Source organism: Aythya marila (genome assembly GCF_965140915.1).
Source record: "Aythya marila genome assembly, chromosome: 5".
Lineage (NCBI taxonomy): Eukaryota > Metazoa > Chordata > Aves > Anseriformes > Anatidae > Aythya > Aythya marila.
Window position 1 is genome coordinate 11,217,805 of NC_139046.1, and position 14,917 is coordinate 11,232,721.

General features: G+C 38.9%; 2 protein-coding genes across 10 annotated transcripts in view; one reads left to right on the top strand and one right to left on the bottom strand.

The window, feature by feature from the left end:
• The first annotated feature begins 158 nt into the window (after positions 1-158).
• The window catches only part of MOK (MOK protein kinase), a 29,779-nt gene continuing 15,020 nt past the window's right edge, over positions 159-14,917 (top strand). For 3 of the 7 annotated variants that reach the window (XM_082762575.1, XM_082762579.1, XM_082762574.1), the window contains exons 1-7: positions 159-204; positions 4,333-4,447; positions 6,396-6,485; positions 7,862-7,932; positions 11,331-11,409; positions 11,917-11,965; positions 12,882-13,060. In XM_082762575.1, coding sequence (XP_082618701.1) covers positions 198-204; positions 4,333-4,447; positions 6,396-6,485; positions 7,862-7,932; positions 11,331-11,409; positions 11,917-11,965; positions 12,882-13,060 — 590 coding nt within the window. In that variant the 5' untranslated portion in view covers positions 159-197. Of the gene's footprint in view, positions 205-372; positions 498-3,255; positions 3,665-4,332; positions 4,448-6,395; positions 6,486-7,861; positions 7,933-11,330; positions 11,410-11,916; positions 11,966-12,881; positions 13,061-14,917 lie in introns of those variants that run through there. The other 4 variants (XM_082762578.1, XM_082762577.1, XM_082762576.1 and 1 more) reach the window with 4 other exon arrangements.
• Positions 7,981-14,917, bottom strand: part of WDR20 (WD repeat domain 20) — a 59,915-nt gene continuing 52,978 nt past the window's right edge. The window contains exons 6-7 of one of the 3 annotated variants that reach the window (XR_014317679.1): positions 10,695-10,792; positions 7,981-10,307 (exon numbers count right to left, since the gene is read on the bottom strand). Coding sequence is in view for 1 of the 3 variants with exons in the window: in XM_082762571.1 (XP_082618697.1) it covers positions 10,775-10,792 (18 nt within the window). In the remaining 2 variants the exon portion in view is untranslated. Of the gene's footprint in view, positions 10,308-10,432; positions 10,793-14,917 lie in introns of those variants that run through there. The other 2 variants (XR_014317680.1, XM_082762571.1) reach the window with 2 other exon arrangements.

Genomic DNA, 14,917 nt, shown 5'->3' on the forward strand with positions numbered 1-14,917 from the left:
GCCCGCTCGGCGTCACCACTCGCACTGCGCATGCTCCGACCCCTTCCCGCCCTCCCCCGTGGCCAGGCGTGACGTCAGGGGCGGGGCGCAGCCCTCTCAGCCGGAGCCTGCGCGGTTGCCAAGGCGACGGGCACACAACATGGCGGCCTGAGGCACGGCCTGAGGCACGGCCCGGCCCGCGGCGGGGCGAGCGCAGGATGAGCAGTAAGGGGCGGGCGGCGGGGCGGCACCGGGCCCCTCGGTCCCCTCCGGTCCCCCACAGAGAGGCCGTGGCCGCGGGGTGCGTTGGCAGAGCCCGGCCGGCGCCGTCGTCGCGGCCCGCTGCCGGCTCGGGGCTTCCCAGAGGGGCCGAGTCGCGCCCGCCCTGCCCGGTCTTGTGCTCCTGGGCCGCCCTGCGGGTCCCTCCCGTCGTTTCTGCCGAGTTTCCCCGTTGGTGTCCCTGCCCCACAGCCCCTGTCCCGCCCGGGTGTCGCTGCCTGAGCCGGGTGTGTGCCTGGGTACCGTGCCCGAACCCAGCTTCTTGCTTCCTCTGCTTGTATTTCTCTCTTCCTGCATGTATCGGTGTCATATTTAAACGTCATGGGTTTTCTTCCTCAGCATCTTGGCGTCCTGACAACAAAATCCCTACTTTTTGTTTTTATAATGCCCCGTGATGGTTATTGCACTGCTCTTTTCTGTCATTTTGCATTGGATTCTTTAGTTCCAAACTGGGAGAGATTTTCTGTGCTCTCTAGGCACGGTAATAGCAGCCCAGTCTTTGCACTCCATCATTTGCTTGTTGTTTTCATTTACATTGTTCTTAATTGTCTGGGCCCTGTAATTTCTTGTATGTTACACTGCCTTTCTATTTAATAATTACTTCCTTGCCATTCTTGTGGCCACTTTTGCAGTGTTAGACTAGTTTGTGGTGCTAGAACTTCTTCTTACAAATAACTTCTGTATACCATTGTACTATTTTGTTGACTTGTATGGAACTTTATTCCATTTCCCTAATCCTCATCTACCTTTTCTCTAACTATTCCAAGCCCAAACATCCGTGTGTGCTGAAACAACAGGGAAGAAAGTGAGAGGTTAGGTAATATCTAGATTGTTACAGATGCATGAAGGAATTATTAACTGGGGATTAGATCTTTATTCCTTAATGTGATATACAAGTGTAACTCAAACACCGTTTACTAAGTTTCATGCATGAAGCATTCCATCTTAAAATGCTTGTGAAGTTTTACAAATTTCTAGCATTCTTCACCTGAGAGTACCACAAATTCAGGTAAACTCGCTGGTAATTAGTTTTGCTTGGTAGCTGCATTAAGATGCATAGTGTGATATTGAAAAGCTTTGACCTGACTATTCTCTTTCAGTGTTTGTTTGAAGTTACTGTAATTGATGAATCAGAAGTAGATTTTTAAGAATCTTCAGAAATCTTGGCTTGTGGGCACTAATTCAAAATCTGCGTTAAATTGTTAGTGTACTGTAAGTCTAAATTGTTTCCATTTCTATTCTGCAAAAACTCATACTACCATTCTTATAATGCCTGAGATCCATTCAGTTTCTCATTAAACAATAATTAACTTGTCATACAATCATTCTCTGATTTTCTCCCTGGGAGAAAAGCTCCTCCATCTTCAGTGATTTGTTTTTTTGAGAGTTTACATTTAATGTTATGCATCAAAAAGACGTTTCACATAATGCAGTTTTCATTCCTGATTCTGTACTTCATTCAATTGATTGCAATTATTCTGGTCTTTGCTGTCATTTTTTCCAGTGGTGGAGACACAGTTCTCTCTTAAGTGTCTGCCAGCTTAAAGCCTCAGGTGTTTGTTACTCGTGTGGGTTTTTGTTTGTTTGTCTGTTTGCTTTTTTTGTATGTCTGACATTCTATTGTAAAAATTAATACATCTGTGGTGATTTCACTGTGATGGGCAGCTAAATTGCACTAGAACTGCTCTGTCCCTCCCATCCCTCAAAGGAAGAGAGGGAGAAAATAGGATGGGAAAAGGCTCAAGGGTTAAGATAAAAGGTCAGGGAGATCACTCACCAATTACCATTATGGGCAAAACAGATTCAACATAGTGAGATTTATGTAATTTATTCCCCAGTATTAAAAGAATAGAGCAGTGAGAAACCAAAAACAAACTAAAAACACCTTCCCCTCCATCTACCATCTCCTACATCCTCCCCCTGAGCAGCGCAGGGGAATAGGGGCTGCGGTCAGTCTCTGATGCTTCATCTTCACCGCTCCTTCACGGTCCCTCTCTGCCCCTGTTCCACGTGAGGTCCCTCCCAAGGGATGCCGTCCTTCCCAAACTGATCCTGTGGGGGCTGCCCGCAGGCAGCAGCTCTTCAGGAACTGCTCCCACACGGCTCCATACCACGGGGTCCATCCCCCAGGAGCAAACTGCTCCACTACAGGTTCCCCACGGGTGGCAGCTCCCCCCAAACCCTCTGCTCCTGGCAGAGGGCACGGTACAAAGCATGCTACTTGCTGAGGTGTGTTGCTTAGTGATCACCAAAGTCAGGAATCACCTTGCTTAGAGCCCTCATTGGTCAGTGCTCAGGTAACAGCCCCAAGAATTTATCAATCTCATGGTCCCATCCCTGTCTTGGAGTCTCCGGTAGGTATCGCCTCCTTTACCCATAATGATTTTCAGATTCAGTTTCTGCTTTTAAAGCAGTTCTGTATGTAATTGTCTGTATAAAGAGCATTAGACAGTGTAATTGCTTTTAAATTACCCCGTTTTTCTCCCCTTTTCTAATTTAGATGGCCTAATTTGTTAGTTGAAGGAAAAAGGGGGGAAATAGTACATAGGAAATGAAAAGGATGCTTGAATTTCTGGAGAAGATTAGGTTTTAAAGAAGGTCTGGAACAGCACAAAGTATGATAATTGGTAAACCTAAGCACGAGGTGATAAAAATGGGAAAAGCAAATGATAATTCTCACAGAAGCTGTGCTTTTATATTGGAGAAAGCAGAAAATTTCCTCCTGCAAATCCCCCTAATTAAAATGCAAGCATTTGGATCACAAGGTAAAGAAAGACTTTTAAAAGGAGTAAGCATGAAAGCTGGGGAGGAGAAAAGGGATGACGGCCAGACAAACTGATTGCTGGTTGGAAGACATCCTTAGAATGTCCCTGCCTAAGTAACTTGTCTCTGCGAAATTTCTTGGCAGGCTCTCTCCACTCTGAGGCTGTATTTATACTTGTAAATTAAACATATCTGGAAATCTTCTCGGCCACAAAGAGCAACTGGCATGAAATGGCCCACATCTCTGCTAGTAAATTCTCTTATCCTCCAAAACAGGGCTGCAGGACAGAACCTCTGCTTGAGGAATGACCTTAGAAGGAGTCCTCGCCTGGGGCCAGGAAGGTGCCTAGGGGAGCGGTGGTTGTCCCAGGCCAAATGTGTGCCAGAGACTGTTGTCACAGTAACTACACAGACAGCTACACTTCATCCAGTTTGCTGCCATCAGCACTGCTTTGGACTCCTACGCTAATTTTGAGTCCCATAAAGGGCTGAATATGACAGAAGAGGTTTCCTGCTCTGCCTCCCTCAAAATGACTGGGTTTGGATCTCTCATAAATAACAGGGCTATCTCAAAAGCAAAAGTAGCACAGAGCCAAGCAGGACTGGTTTTTGCTCAGATGAAATACGTGGAGGAATTATCAAGGTTAGAATCTGTAGGTGCTACACAGAAAGGGAAACAGGAGGACGAGGTGGGAGAGGGGAACCAGTCAGTGGGATTGGTAAAGAACAGTTGATGACAAAGGTGAAGGAGAATAAAGGAGGAAAGAAAAGAAATGTCAATTCTGAAGGAAATTAGGAAAAGACTGAATATTAAACAAAAGCATTATTTTTAACTTACTTGAAAACCCATGCCTGAAGTTAAGATGGGAATAAAGCTTTAAAATCAGAAACTGCTTTAAAAATAATTTGAAGCAAAGCCAAGATGCACTTGCCTTTCAAGATACAACTTTTTTGTTGTTTGCTTGTGTGAAAGAGCAAAAAATAAACTCAGGTATGAGTTGCTAATGTGCTGGAGCAGAAAAAAAAGGTACGAAGTGGTGTGTGCAGAAGCATTGTATCTCTAAGCAAGGAGGTAGTAGTTAGCTCCTGTATTTTACTTTCAGAAATGTGAATTCATGTAATGTGGGCAGCAAAACCTTTTCTGTTATTCATTATATTTTCTCTCAAATAACCAATGTGTTGCCAAAAAAAACTTTTATTAAAAAAATAAAGATCCAGCTATCTGAATTTAATAGATCAATTACTGGTTGATACAGCCTTTACGACAATTTCTATTTTAAACTTACTGAAACAATATATTTTTGTTTTTAGAATACAAACTGGTTGGTAAGATAGGAGAGGGAACATTTTCTGATGTTCTGAAGACACTGAGTCTTAGAGATGGAAAGTACTATGCGTGTAAACACATGAAACAACACTTTGAAAGGTATGCATAATTATACTACTACAGAAAATCTTACTTAAATTTAGTGGGGAAATGCAAAATAAGGACTAAACGAAGGTTTTTGAATATGCTTGTGTTAAAAAGGTTTGCATATAGTATACAGGTCAGCTGCTGCTGACTACAAAGGACCTTCCTATTTGGCATTGGGTACTCTATTTGGATTTTCTTGAGTACTCTAACTGGTGTCCTTCCCTGTAGTAAATGCTGCCTGACCCCTGGGTTGAGAGTGAAACAAGAAAAATGTGGCCTCAGTATTTAATTTCTGCCTTTCCAAATACACTGAATGTACTTGTGCTGGTTTTATTCTGGCTGTAGATAACAGTAGAAGGAAATGTCCAAGCCCTCCCTCATGGATAGTATGTTTTATTTCAGTCTCACTTTGAGTTTTAAAAGTCTCACTTTTGAGTTTTAAAGCAAGTTAAAAGCACTGGTTTTATCCTTACTCCATTGTGTAGCGTTAGTTCTCCTTCATACTAGCATTTACATTTGATTACATCCATCAGCAAGATGCTACATGGGCACAAAATAGGTGCTTTCTGTCAGTTAGAAAAACAGAGAAGAGGGTTGCATGGAAGTATAGACATACACTTGATGTTCTTCTCCAAATTTATATATGCACCAGACCCTGCTTTTTGGGTCATTGGCTTTGTATTCTCAGTTAAATGACTTCATTTCCTAGTGATGGCAGTGGGAACGACACGTCTACTGAAGTAAAATGGGACACTGCTCTGAAGTGAAATTCACAGTGTAACTCAGAGCTTCAGAGACCATGGAAAAGTGGAGGTTGAAAAACATTCCAGTAAGTTTAAACAAAGAAAACAAACCCAAATATCTTCAGTTAATGAAGTCATGTGACTTACGATTCTCTACTGTGTTGTTAGAGAACTGTTGGTCCATTTATATGTTACCTACTATTGACCACATTTGCCCAGTTTATGGTCAAAACAGTATTTAAACTAGCTGCTTAGCTACATTCAAAGCAGATCATATGCAGTCCAGTGGAAGGGAGTAACAAGCTAACCTGCGTTTTAAGCAGTGTGTTTAAAATGTCTCTTAGGCCTCTAACTCCTTGATAAATTGACTGATGAATTCTTTTGATGAAACAAACTCTTCTAGCAACAGATAATCGTGTTTCAAACAGAATCTGCCTATCCCAAGTATTTCTCCCAGTTTCAAATTGGAAAATTATGATTTGGTGTTTAGCTGTAAGTCATGAGAAGGCTTACATATCCTTTTCTGATCTGTTCTGATCCATGAAATAGTGTGCAGAGCTCTGTTTCCTGCTTCCTCTTCAGAGTTTCTATTGCATGCAGTTTTGTTGTTTATTAAAGTCTAAGAGGGCAACTTAATATTTAAACACTGGTTGAATGGTATCCATTTTTCATGCAATTGCTTATCATTAAAACTTAATTTTAAATATTACATTTGGCAAGGCTAGACCGTCACTTTCAGCAGCGTGCTGAGCAATAATTGGTATGTATGCGACACCAGCTCAGAACGACCTGTATGATACATACTGGTAGGTGACACACAGTTTTTCCAGATCGCAGCTTGGCATGGTAGCTGACATCTGGAGCAAAATGCCTTACTAATCATGTCTAGGTAAGTCCAGCTGCTCTGGACTGCAGGGAGGAATAAAGCCATTCTCCTCTTTACTGACTTGCTCTATAAAGAAACAAAGCAGGTCCTGCATTTGGAAGTTCAATTTCAGACTGAAATGGAGTGGGTTCTGACTGTCTCATGGCAGGGGAGAAAGACAATTATAATCTAGTCCCTGATTGCAAATCAGTCTTCTTTTTTTTTCTTTTTTTCTTTTTTTCTTTTTTTCTTTTTTTCTTTTTTTCTTTTTTTCTTTTTTTCTTTTTTTCTTTTTTTCTTTTTTTCTTTTTTTCTTTTTTTCTTTTTTTCTTTTTTTTTAATTCATCTTTAGTATTGAACAAGTGAATAATCTGAGCGAAATACAAGCACTAAGGAGGTTGAGTCCACATCCTAATATCCTTATGTTACATGAAGTTGTTTTGTAAGTATGGTGCATCCACTTCTTCCTTAACCCTTTATTTGAACAATATCCAGTAACTTTTGGACCTAGAGGCAACCTATAGGAACTTGACCAACAAGAAAGAAAAAACAGCAGATATGCCACATTCTAAAGTCATTGTGCCTTTTTTTCTTTGGTTAAGAAAAGGTGATCTGTTATTGCTCTGACTCTTCTGTAGCAGACTGAAAAACACTTCGACATCCTTATTAAAATGACAGACTAGATATATTTTAAGCATCGCTAAACTTCATGACATAATACATAATACTTGCTGGTGATTTGAACCCACATCCCATATCCAGGGAGTGCTTTAATGCATGGTGTCACGTCTACTGGAGACTATTTTGGTTAGGCACACTTAGAGCTTATTTGCTGAAATGGGCCCTGGAACTACTGGGCTTTTGGGTTGGCCTGGCAGGTTGAAGTAGGGATCCAGGCAAAGCAGCAACTGTGTAGATACCCCTTTGCAAATAATAGAAGTTTAGATCTCTGAACTAGGCAGCAGCTGAGGTACACATTTGAAGAGAGATCAGTCGGTGATGGAATCGGGCTCCTTCTAGACACATTTGGCACTTAAGTGTCTTCTGAGGCCTCACAAAGTTTGAGTTTTATGACAGCATTTCCTCCACTGCTGTGCTATACTTCCTCACTATGTAACAGGAGACAAATAGTTCATTATTCTGAGTACTTGGCACAAAACTTGTTGAATGCCTAAAACATTTTTTCTAGCTCTCCAGCAATGCCTCTGCTCCAGCCTCTGGTACTGTACTGTTATCAGCAGACCCATTTAGCACAAATGCATGAAAAGCTGGTAATCGTGGCAGCAGCTCAGCTTTCTGGAATTGCCAGCTTCAGCTGCCGTGTTGTTAACCAAGTGTAACCCAGATGGTCAGCCGGCTCGCCTGGCTCTTTCACTGTCTGTAAACTGGATTGTAAATTGTACCCACAACCTTTTGTTGTCTGGGTTAATGGAGCATTGTAGAGGGGGTGTACTTTAATTCAATTACCTTCTTCTTAGAAAAACTGTGGACCTAAAGATATCTGCCTCTGCAGGGCAGTGAAATGGAAAATAAGGTGTCAGATATATATAATCGTATCTTGATAACACTTAGAACTGCTATTGTCAACAAAACAGAGATTCCAGTCACAGTCAGGTACCCATTGCCACTGATACTAATGACCGAGAGAGAAAGTGTTTCATGTCTGGCATAATGTTTCCTCTATATTATTGTAACATTGTACCATTTAATTTACTGGAAATTTCCTGATACTGAACAGCGTCACATACTCAGAAAACATGCATTCAAATACCTGCATGAGTAAATCAGATCTTAAAGTCTCCTAATCTGTTTCTTCAGTGATAAAAAAGCCGGCTCCCTTTCACTGATATGTGAACTTATGGACATGAATATTTATGAGCTGATAAAAGGTATGTAGCATGTGCTTAAGCAGACAACCCCTCCTTCTGCAGATCACAAAGTGGAATTAACTGTACTGCACAAGGTTATTCACTGTTACATATGATGAAACTTTTAGCGAATTTTTATGCTGTACTGCTTCATTCTATATTAATTTCCAGTGCAAAATACCCAGTTTAAAGCATGGATGCATGCAGAAGCTTTCCAAGGGGTCAGGTCAACGGCGATCTGTTTCTACAGTCACTTGAAAACAGGGAAACAATCTTCTCTACAAAACTATTACCTTATATAACAAAAATAACTTAAACAGGCTCTTGTTAAGTCAGGACTATAACAAAACAACTTGAAGATTATTCCCATTTGTTTCAAAGACTACTGAATCGATGAATAATGATTTTCAATTTTTGTGTCCAGTAAAATGCCTTTAACCAAGCTTTCTTTATAAAATAACATCATTCACTGAAAGCACCTAAATTTAAGAATTCTGGAGATGTTGGTCAAGGCAGGTGGAAGACCATAAATCTTAAGGAAAAGTTCCTACAGAAAGGTTTAGAACAAAAGCTAATTTAAAAACAGATCTCTTACAGAAACAAAAGGAGTTGGATACAATAAATGGAGGAGCACTTTCAATTTCAATAGTAAAAGAGGATTTTTTTTAATAATTAAAAATTTGTAATGTCTTCAGAGCTGGGAGATTCATTTCCGTAACTCAGCATGCAACTGATGATACTCTGTGCAGTAGAATAAAGACTTGCTCTCAAACATTATGTTCATGACATTGAGTATTCAGATCTCTAACAAAAGTAGTAACCCTGTTCTGACCTAGATAAAGAGCTGAGATTAAAATACACTTGCTTGACTCTGTAGATTCAGCTATGAATAATTGCTGCTTTTTATTTTTCCATGATCAATTTGTGAAGTTATTAAGTCAGAGTGAGTAGTAGAATATAGGAAGGAGTTCTCATTGACAGTGAATTAGTCCAGTGCATTAAAAACAATCCTGTAGCTTTTTATAGGAAAGATACTATACTTCACTTATGGAAAATCAGAATGTTTAGATTTGCTCTTTAACTGCCTTTAAAAATAAATCCAAAACACCAAATTTCAGTTGGTGTACATTTCTCAGTGTTTCTCTTGTTCTTTTCATGTGACAAAACCAGCTATATTAAACCTTGTACACAGATGGAAATCAGCCTAATAGTTTCAGTATATTCTGCTTTTTTAATTTTAATATACAGTTCTTGTCAAACTCCTAGGAAGATTTTCCATAGGAAGATTGTTTTCCTGCTGCTTTTTTTTCAGAAATTAATTTTGATGGTTTCAAAGTAGGCCTAAGTATGTGGTGGTTTTACCTTACCAGGCAGCTGAACTCCACCACAGCCACTCTCTCACTCTGCAAAGTGTCAAAAGGACTATTTCCTATGGGGCAGAAATAAGATTTATTTTTTTTTAATCTCTCCCAAACAACTCTATGGCTTACTGCAAAGTCGAGAAATATAAGGTGTGGCAGCTTATTTAAAAGAATAATTATTTGGCAAAAATTCTGAGTTCATATTTAAATTGGAAAATTAATCTCAATTCTGAGCCAGAACACTAATTGACCAGGGATATCTGGGTAACAATGGAAAATAGGAGCTGCTTTTGAATTTTCAGGGTTACAATTTAAAGGAGTGTGGTGTTAATTTATAGAACAACTAAATTGTGTGTATTGGCAATGCTCTGAAAACAGTTTTCAGAGTGTACAAAAGTAGCTACATTACAGACAGTTTGTAGTCTTTTGTATATTTCTACAGCATATAGTAATATAAATCTCTGCCATTTTCTGAATACTCTGAATCTTGCAAAATTAAGTTCAAAAAAGGTTCAGGACAATTTAAAAAAGCTTTAAGTTAGAAAAAATTAAAGGCAAGCATGGTTTGTACAAAATTTTGCAGTGAAGAAAAATCGGGATTGACTGTAAATTGATTTCTAGTTTATTAAGGTGTATGAAGACACTCTTTTAATTAGGAGGCCAGTTCATTGTAATGCCTAATGTGGGAAGTTGATCCTTTTTTTTTAACCCCTTCATTACACTGGCAACAGATTCATCTCATTTCAACCAAAGTTATTTGTCTGTACACAGTCATAATTCTGTAACTATTAATTTGTAGTGGTACCACAAGTCACTTCATAACTGAAAAACAATCTTGCCTTTTGTTTAATCAAGAACAATTTGGTCATTTAAAGTGATAAAAAAAAAAAAAAAGGCTCAGAGAGATGTGGGGAAGGTGGCCTGAAGAAAAAAATATTGTAGCCTCAAATTCACTTCATAATGACTTCCAAGTGAGATTTGTGTGGTGATAAATCTGAAAGTAGAAGAGCATCTGCTCCAGATTTCAGTAGTTACCTGTAAAGAAAAACAAAACAAAACAAAACACAATTGAGCATGACTTCTTTTCATGAAGGCTTGATTTTTTAAATACTAATAATAGTCCAAGTTGGGTTAAATAACAACACCTTATAAAATCTTTTCTACTGTAAATAACAAAAAACCTGAATTTGAAAACACCATCTCTGTCTACCGAGGTAATAATTTTACAGTTTCCTCTGTAAATGGAGCTCTGTTTCAAGCGCTGTGTTATTTATTCCTGCTCAGTGGATTATGGTGGCTGGCTGGAGGAGCACGGCGAGCAGTGGGGGACACCAGTCCATTTGCAGCGAGTTTTTGCCCTGCTCATCTCCCTCCTCCTCCCACGCCAAGCACTCGCACTGCTGTCGGCATGCAAACCAGTACCTGTTCTGGTTTTCAGAAATGTGATCACTTCTGCCACTGTTGATGACATTGCAGCATTACATAAAGGCATTACAGCAACATTAAAAGGCCTTTGGAGCCTGTAAAAGAAAAAAGCTGTGTAGGTACTTTAGGGCTCTGAAAAACAGGTAAATGTTATAGCTATGGTTATTGCACAACTGCAATAGCAAGCTAAACTACCTAGGTTAACCTGTAATTTCCAGCTCAATTGTGAATCACAGTTATTTAAGCATTGCACTAATTTGAGGTGATGGATAGGAATCTTGAACCTTACGGCCTGTTCCTTTTTTTTTTGGAAAGGAAATGAGAGATTTGGAAGCGATATATTCCAGTTCTATTAGAACTTGGAGACAGATATTGCAAGAAAAACACACAGTAAAAGCTAAGGCAGTTTATAGACTACTGAACTGACAGCAATGTTAGCTGAACTATTCTGGTGCATACTGAAAATTTAAATTATGTCTGAATTTGAGTGGAAAATGGATTGCAAAGCTAGCTATAAATGACCGAAATAGTATAATTGAAAAAGGTAATATCAATTGGAAGCTGAAGATGTTTTTTTCTTTGTATTCTGTTGTGTGTTAAAAAGGACTTGTACAACTTGAAATTTAATTCTAGGAAGGAGAAAGCCATTACCTGAAAAAAAAATAAAGAACTACATGTATCAGTTATGCAAATCTCTTGATCACATACATAGGTAAGAGACCTGCTTTGGCAACAGCTTTACAGTACACTTATCATACCTCTATTTTGGGGCCATCTCTAAGCAGCTGTGTATAACGTGAGGCAGCAGACTGCTGCAGGGTGAAAAAATGCCATTGCCCAGGTATTTCTTTGCCTGTAGCAGAGCCCTGGAAGTCAGCAAGCTGGCAGCCAGTGTGCACAGCACCCCATGGGAGCTCTGCTCTCTGTGCAGGAGCCCTGCTGGGAGCAGGGGGCCCTTTCCATCCTTTTCTAACCCTGCTGAGAGCAACACCAGATAGCTTGACTCCTTCCTCAACTGACCCTTTCCCCATTCCTGTAGCTGTTGTACCACCATGGTGGTAAAATTCAGTTTTTTACTATGCTGTTGATAAGGCTGAAAGAGTGTTAGTTGCTTTACTTTTTTTTTTTTTTTTTTTTTTTTTTTACAGATAACTGGAAGCACTGATAATTTTTACCTTTTCACTGAACTCTTCTCTCTGATCTGTTTATATTGGCACAGAAATGGGATATTTCATAGAGATGTGAAACCAGAAAACATATTAATAAAGGTAATTCATTTTATATGAGAATATTTAACTGAAAGTGAAGTATATTGTTATTTTTCTGTTTATGCCGATAAAGTAATGCTTCTTCATGAATAAAAATACAGTTCTTAAATATATACAAACATTTGCTTCTAATACTTCATTCCTGATCTAGAGGAATGAATGGGCAGGTTTGTTAGTGGCTAAAACCAGATGAATCTGATGTGTTGCAGCCTTCATGTGTCTATGCCAATCTGCAAACTGGTCCTTTATCATGCATTAATCAATATCTTCTTTTCTGTATTAACCTAGAAACAAGCACTAGCATTCAGTTCTGCATCTCTTTCTTTCTACATTTAATACCTAGGTTTAGTGGAAATTGCTCATACAAAAGAGAGCAGAAGATACTGGCTTCTAGAAAATTTCATTGAAATCTATTCTGAGTTTCAGAATGGTATTTTACTAATGTCTGAAAACAAGGATTTCAAAATTCACTTTATGAATTTTTATTTTCTGGAGATAAAGTTTTCTTTTAAGTCCTCTAAATGTGCAGGAGAACCCGTTGCAAAGAAAAGCTAAGAGCACCTGTTATATCACTGCTAAACACAAGATGTCTAAGAAAATAACTTAATCCAGATGTCCTATTTAGCAGTCTTCTCTTCAGTAATAGTCCATATGCTTTTCCATTAACTCTTAGCTCTGTCTTTTAATGATGAAGAGAAAGGCATTCGTGCATATTACGACACATAAATCTCTTCAAGTCTTGGAGCTACATGCTATTTAAATGCAGTTTTGCTGCTATAATACTCTCCCTGGGTTTTCTGAAATGGTATTTTCAATCTGTTGATTTATTTTATGATGACTACTTCACACATTGAAGGAAAATCTTTGCTTGAATATTTCAGTCTTTCTAAATTGTCAAAATACTTTATTTTTGCAGCAGAATACCCTGAAGCTAGGAGATTTTGGATCTTGTAGGAGTATATATTCTAAGCAGCCCTACACAGAATATATCTCCACACGCTGGTACCGAGCACCTGAATGCTTGCTTACAGATGGCTACTATAGCTACAAAATTGATATGTGGAGCGCTGGCTGTGTTTTCTATGAAATCACAAGGTACAGTGTTCAGTTCCTTATTGTTAATCCAGAAAATCAAAGGTAAACAACTGAAATAAGGAGCACATGGTATAGGTAATCTGATCTTTGCTTCCACAGTTTTAGGGAAGTTCAGTGCATGATTAGTTTGCAGGGTTCACGAGGCACTTACTGTCCATTGTCTCTCTTCACCCTATGGCAGGTTAATAATAAAACAGTGGGATGATTAAGAGAACACAATAGGCATCAAAAATATTTACAAGAAAAGCAGCATTTTTGAGCAGTCCCTCCGACCCCCTGACTTCATGTTTCAGTTTGATAAAAAACGCGTTTTATCTGCTGTAGCTGTGAAGTATGGCTCATTTCCTGTCATGAGTATAACTGACCATCCTCAGTCTTGTTCATACACTTGATTTTCCCTCTTCTAATGAATTACTCTTCAGCAAAAACGGATGAGACCATAGAAGACAATCCCTTGGATTTACTAGTTTGGTTTATAAAATAGTTTGCTCAAGACCCTTGTGCCAGGACCTTCTGTCCTGGAATATTTTGAAGTTAGTTTCTGATGCATCAAGAGTTCAGAAAAACCTGGCTTGTAGTCCTTCAAGATTTTCAAAGATGATAAAACTATTATTTTAACAAAATTGTCATTGGCCTTCAAGAAAAAAAGAAAAAATAACCACTATGAGTATTTCTCCATTATCTTTGTGCCCTAGCAACAGCAGCAGTTCTTTATTCTCCTCCCACACTACTGCCTCTGATATGCAACCAGGAGTGGTAACATTTGCTTTGCTTCTTTCCTCCTCCTCCACATGGCAAGTGCAGCTGCTGCCGTCACCACCACATTAAATGACAACCCTTATGCTTTGGCTGCTAACTTGCAGAAACAATTCTCCTTCGGTCAGAAAACTGTTAACAGAAAAATTCCAAATGTGGCAGTTCTCTTGCAAAGTAAATTGGGAACAAATGCTTTAAAAATGCCATGTTTTCCCATCCCAGTTTGAATCGGTGGGTTTTGAAGATTTGCAAGAAAATTACATGTTGCAAACTTTTTTTTTTTTTTTTTTAGGGTAAAAAACCTTAAAGATGTTTCCTCGTAATTTTAGCTTAATGAAACAAATATCAGTCTTTGCAACCACTGCATGTTTTCAGAGACCTAATAGATGTGTTCAGAAAGAAACAAGAAATGTTTATTGGAAGTCACTGAATTTTAAGACAGCTTTGCCAAGTGAAAGGAAAGTATGGACAGGTTTGTTTCTTTTCAGGAGGATCTTGCAGTTTTTGCTGTTGAACATTTGCATAAGCCTTTACACTTGAGACCACATTTTGTAAGGGTTTTTTAATCTTTTACTCAGTCATGCTTCTCTTTCACACCTAGTTCTTCCTTTCACTATTCCTCATAAACCTGGGCTCCTGATGATATTTCTTTTGTGGATTGCGCAGTTGTCCTTCTTTATGTTTTAGCTTTACATTTAGAGGCAGCACATGTTTGTAATTCACATAAAAACCCACTCCCAACTGCTTGTCTTGAGAGATACAGCTGCACAACATGAATCAGCTCTCTTTTTCTCTCCTTCTTCCTCTCAAAGCTTTATGAAGACATTCAGAGAGATGTGCAGCCAGCTGTTTGACTGAATTTGCAAACAGTTAAAAGAAGTTTCTTCCTTCTTCAAAAAGGGATGAATGTTTTGTTTTCAAGAATCAAGTGGTGCTACTGAAGTGTTTCTTAAATTATATACCAAAGGAAATGCTCTGCTAGTATGGAAAAAGGGAACATATGCAAGAAACAAATGATAGTGGACCTAACTTGTTGAGTCACATTGCTCTATTGATAACAATTTTCAAGGACTCTGTGCAAGTTTTATATTAACTGAGGAT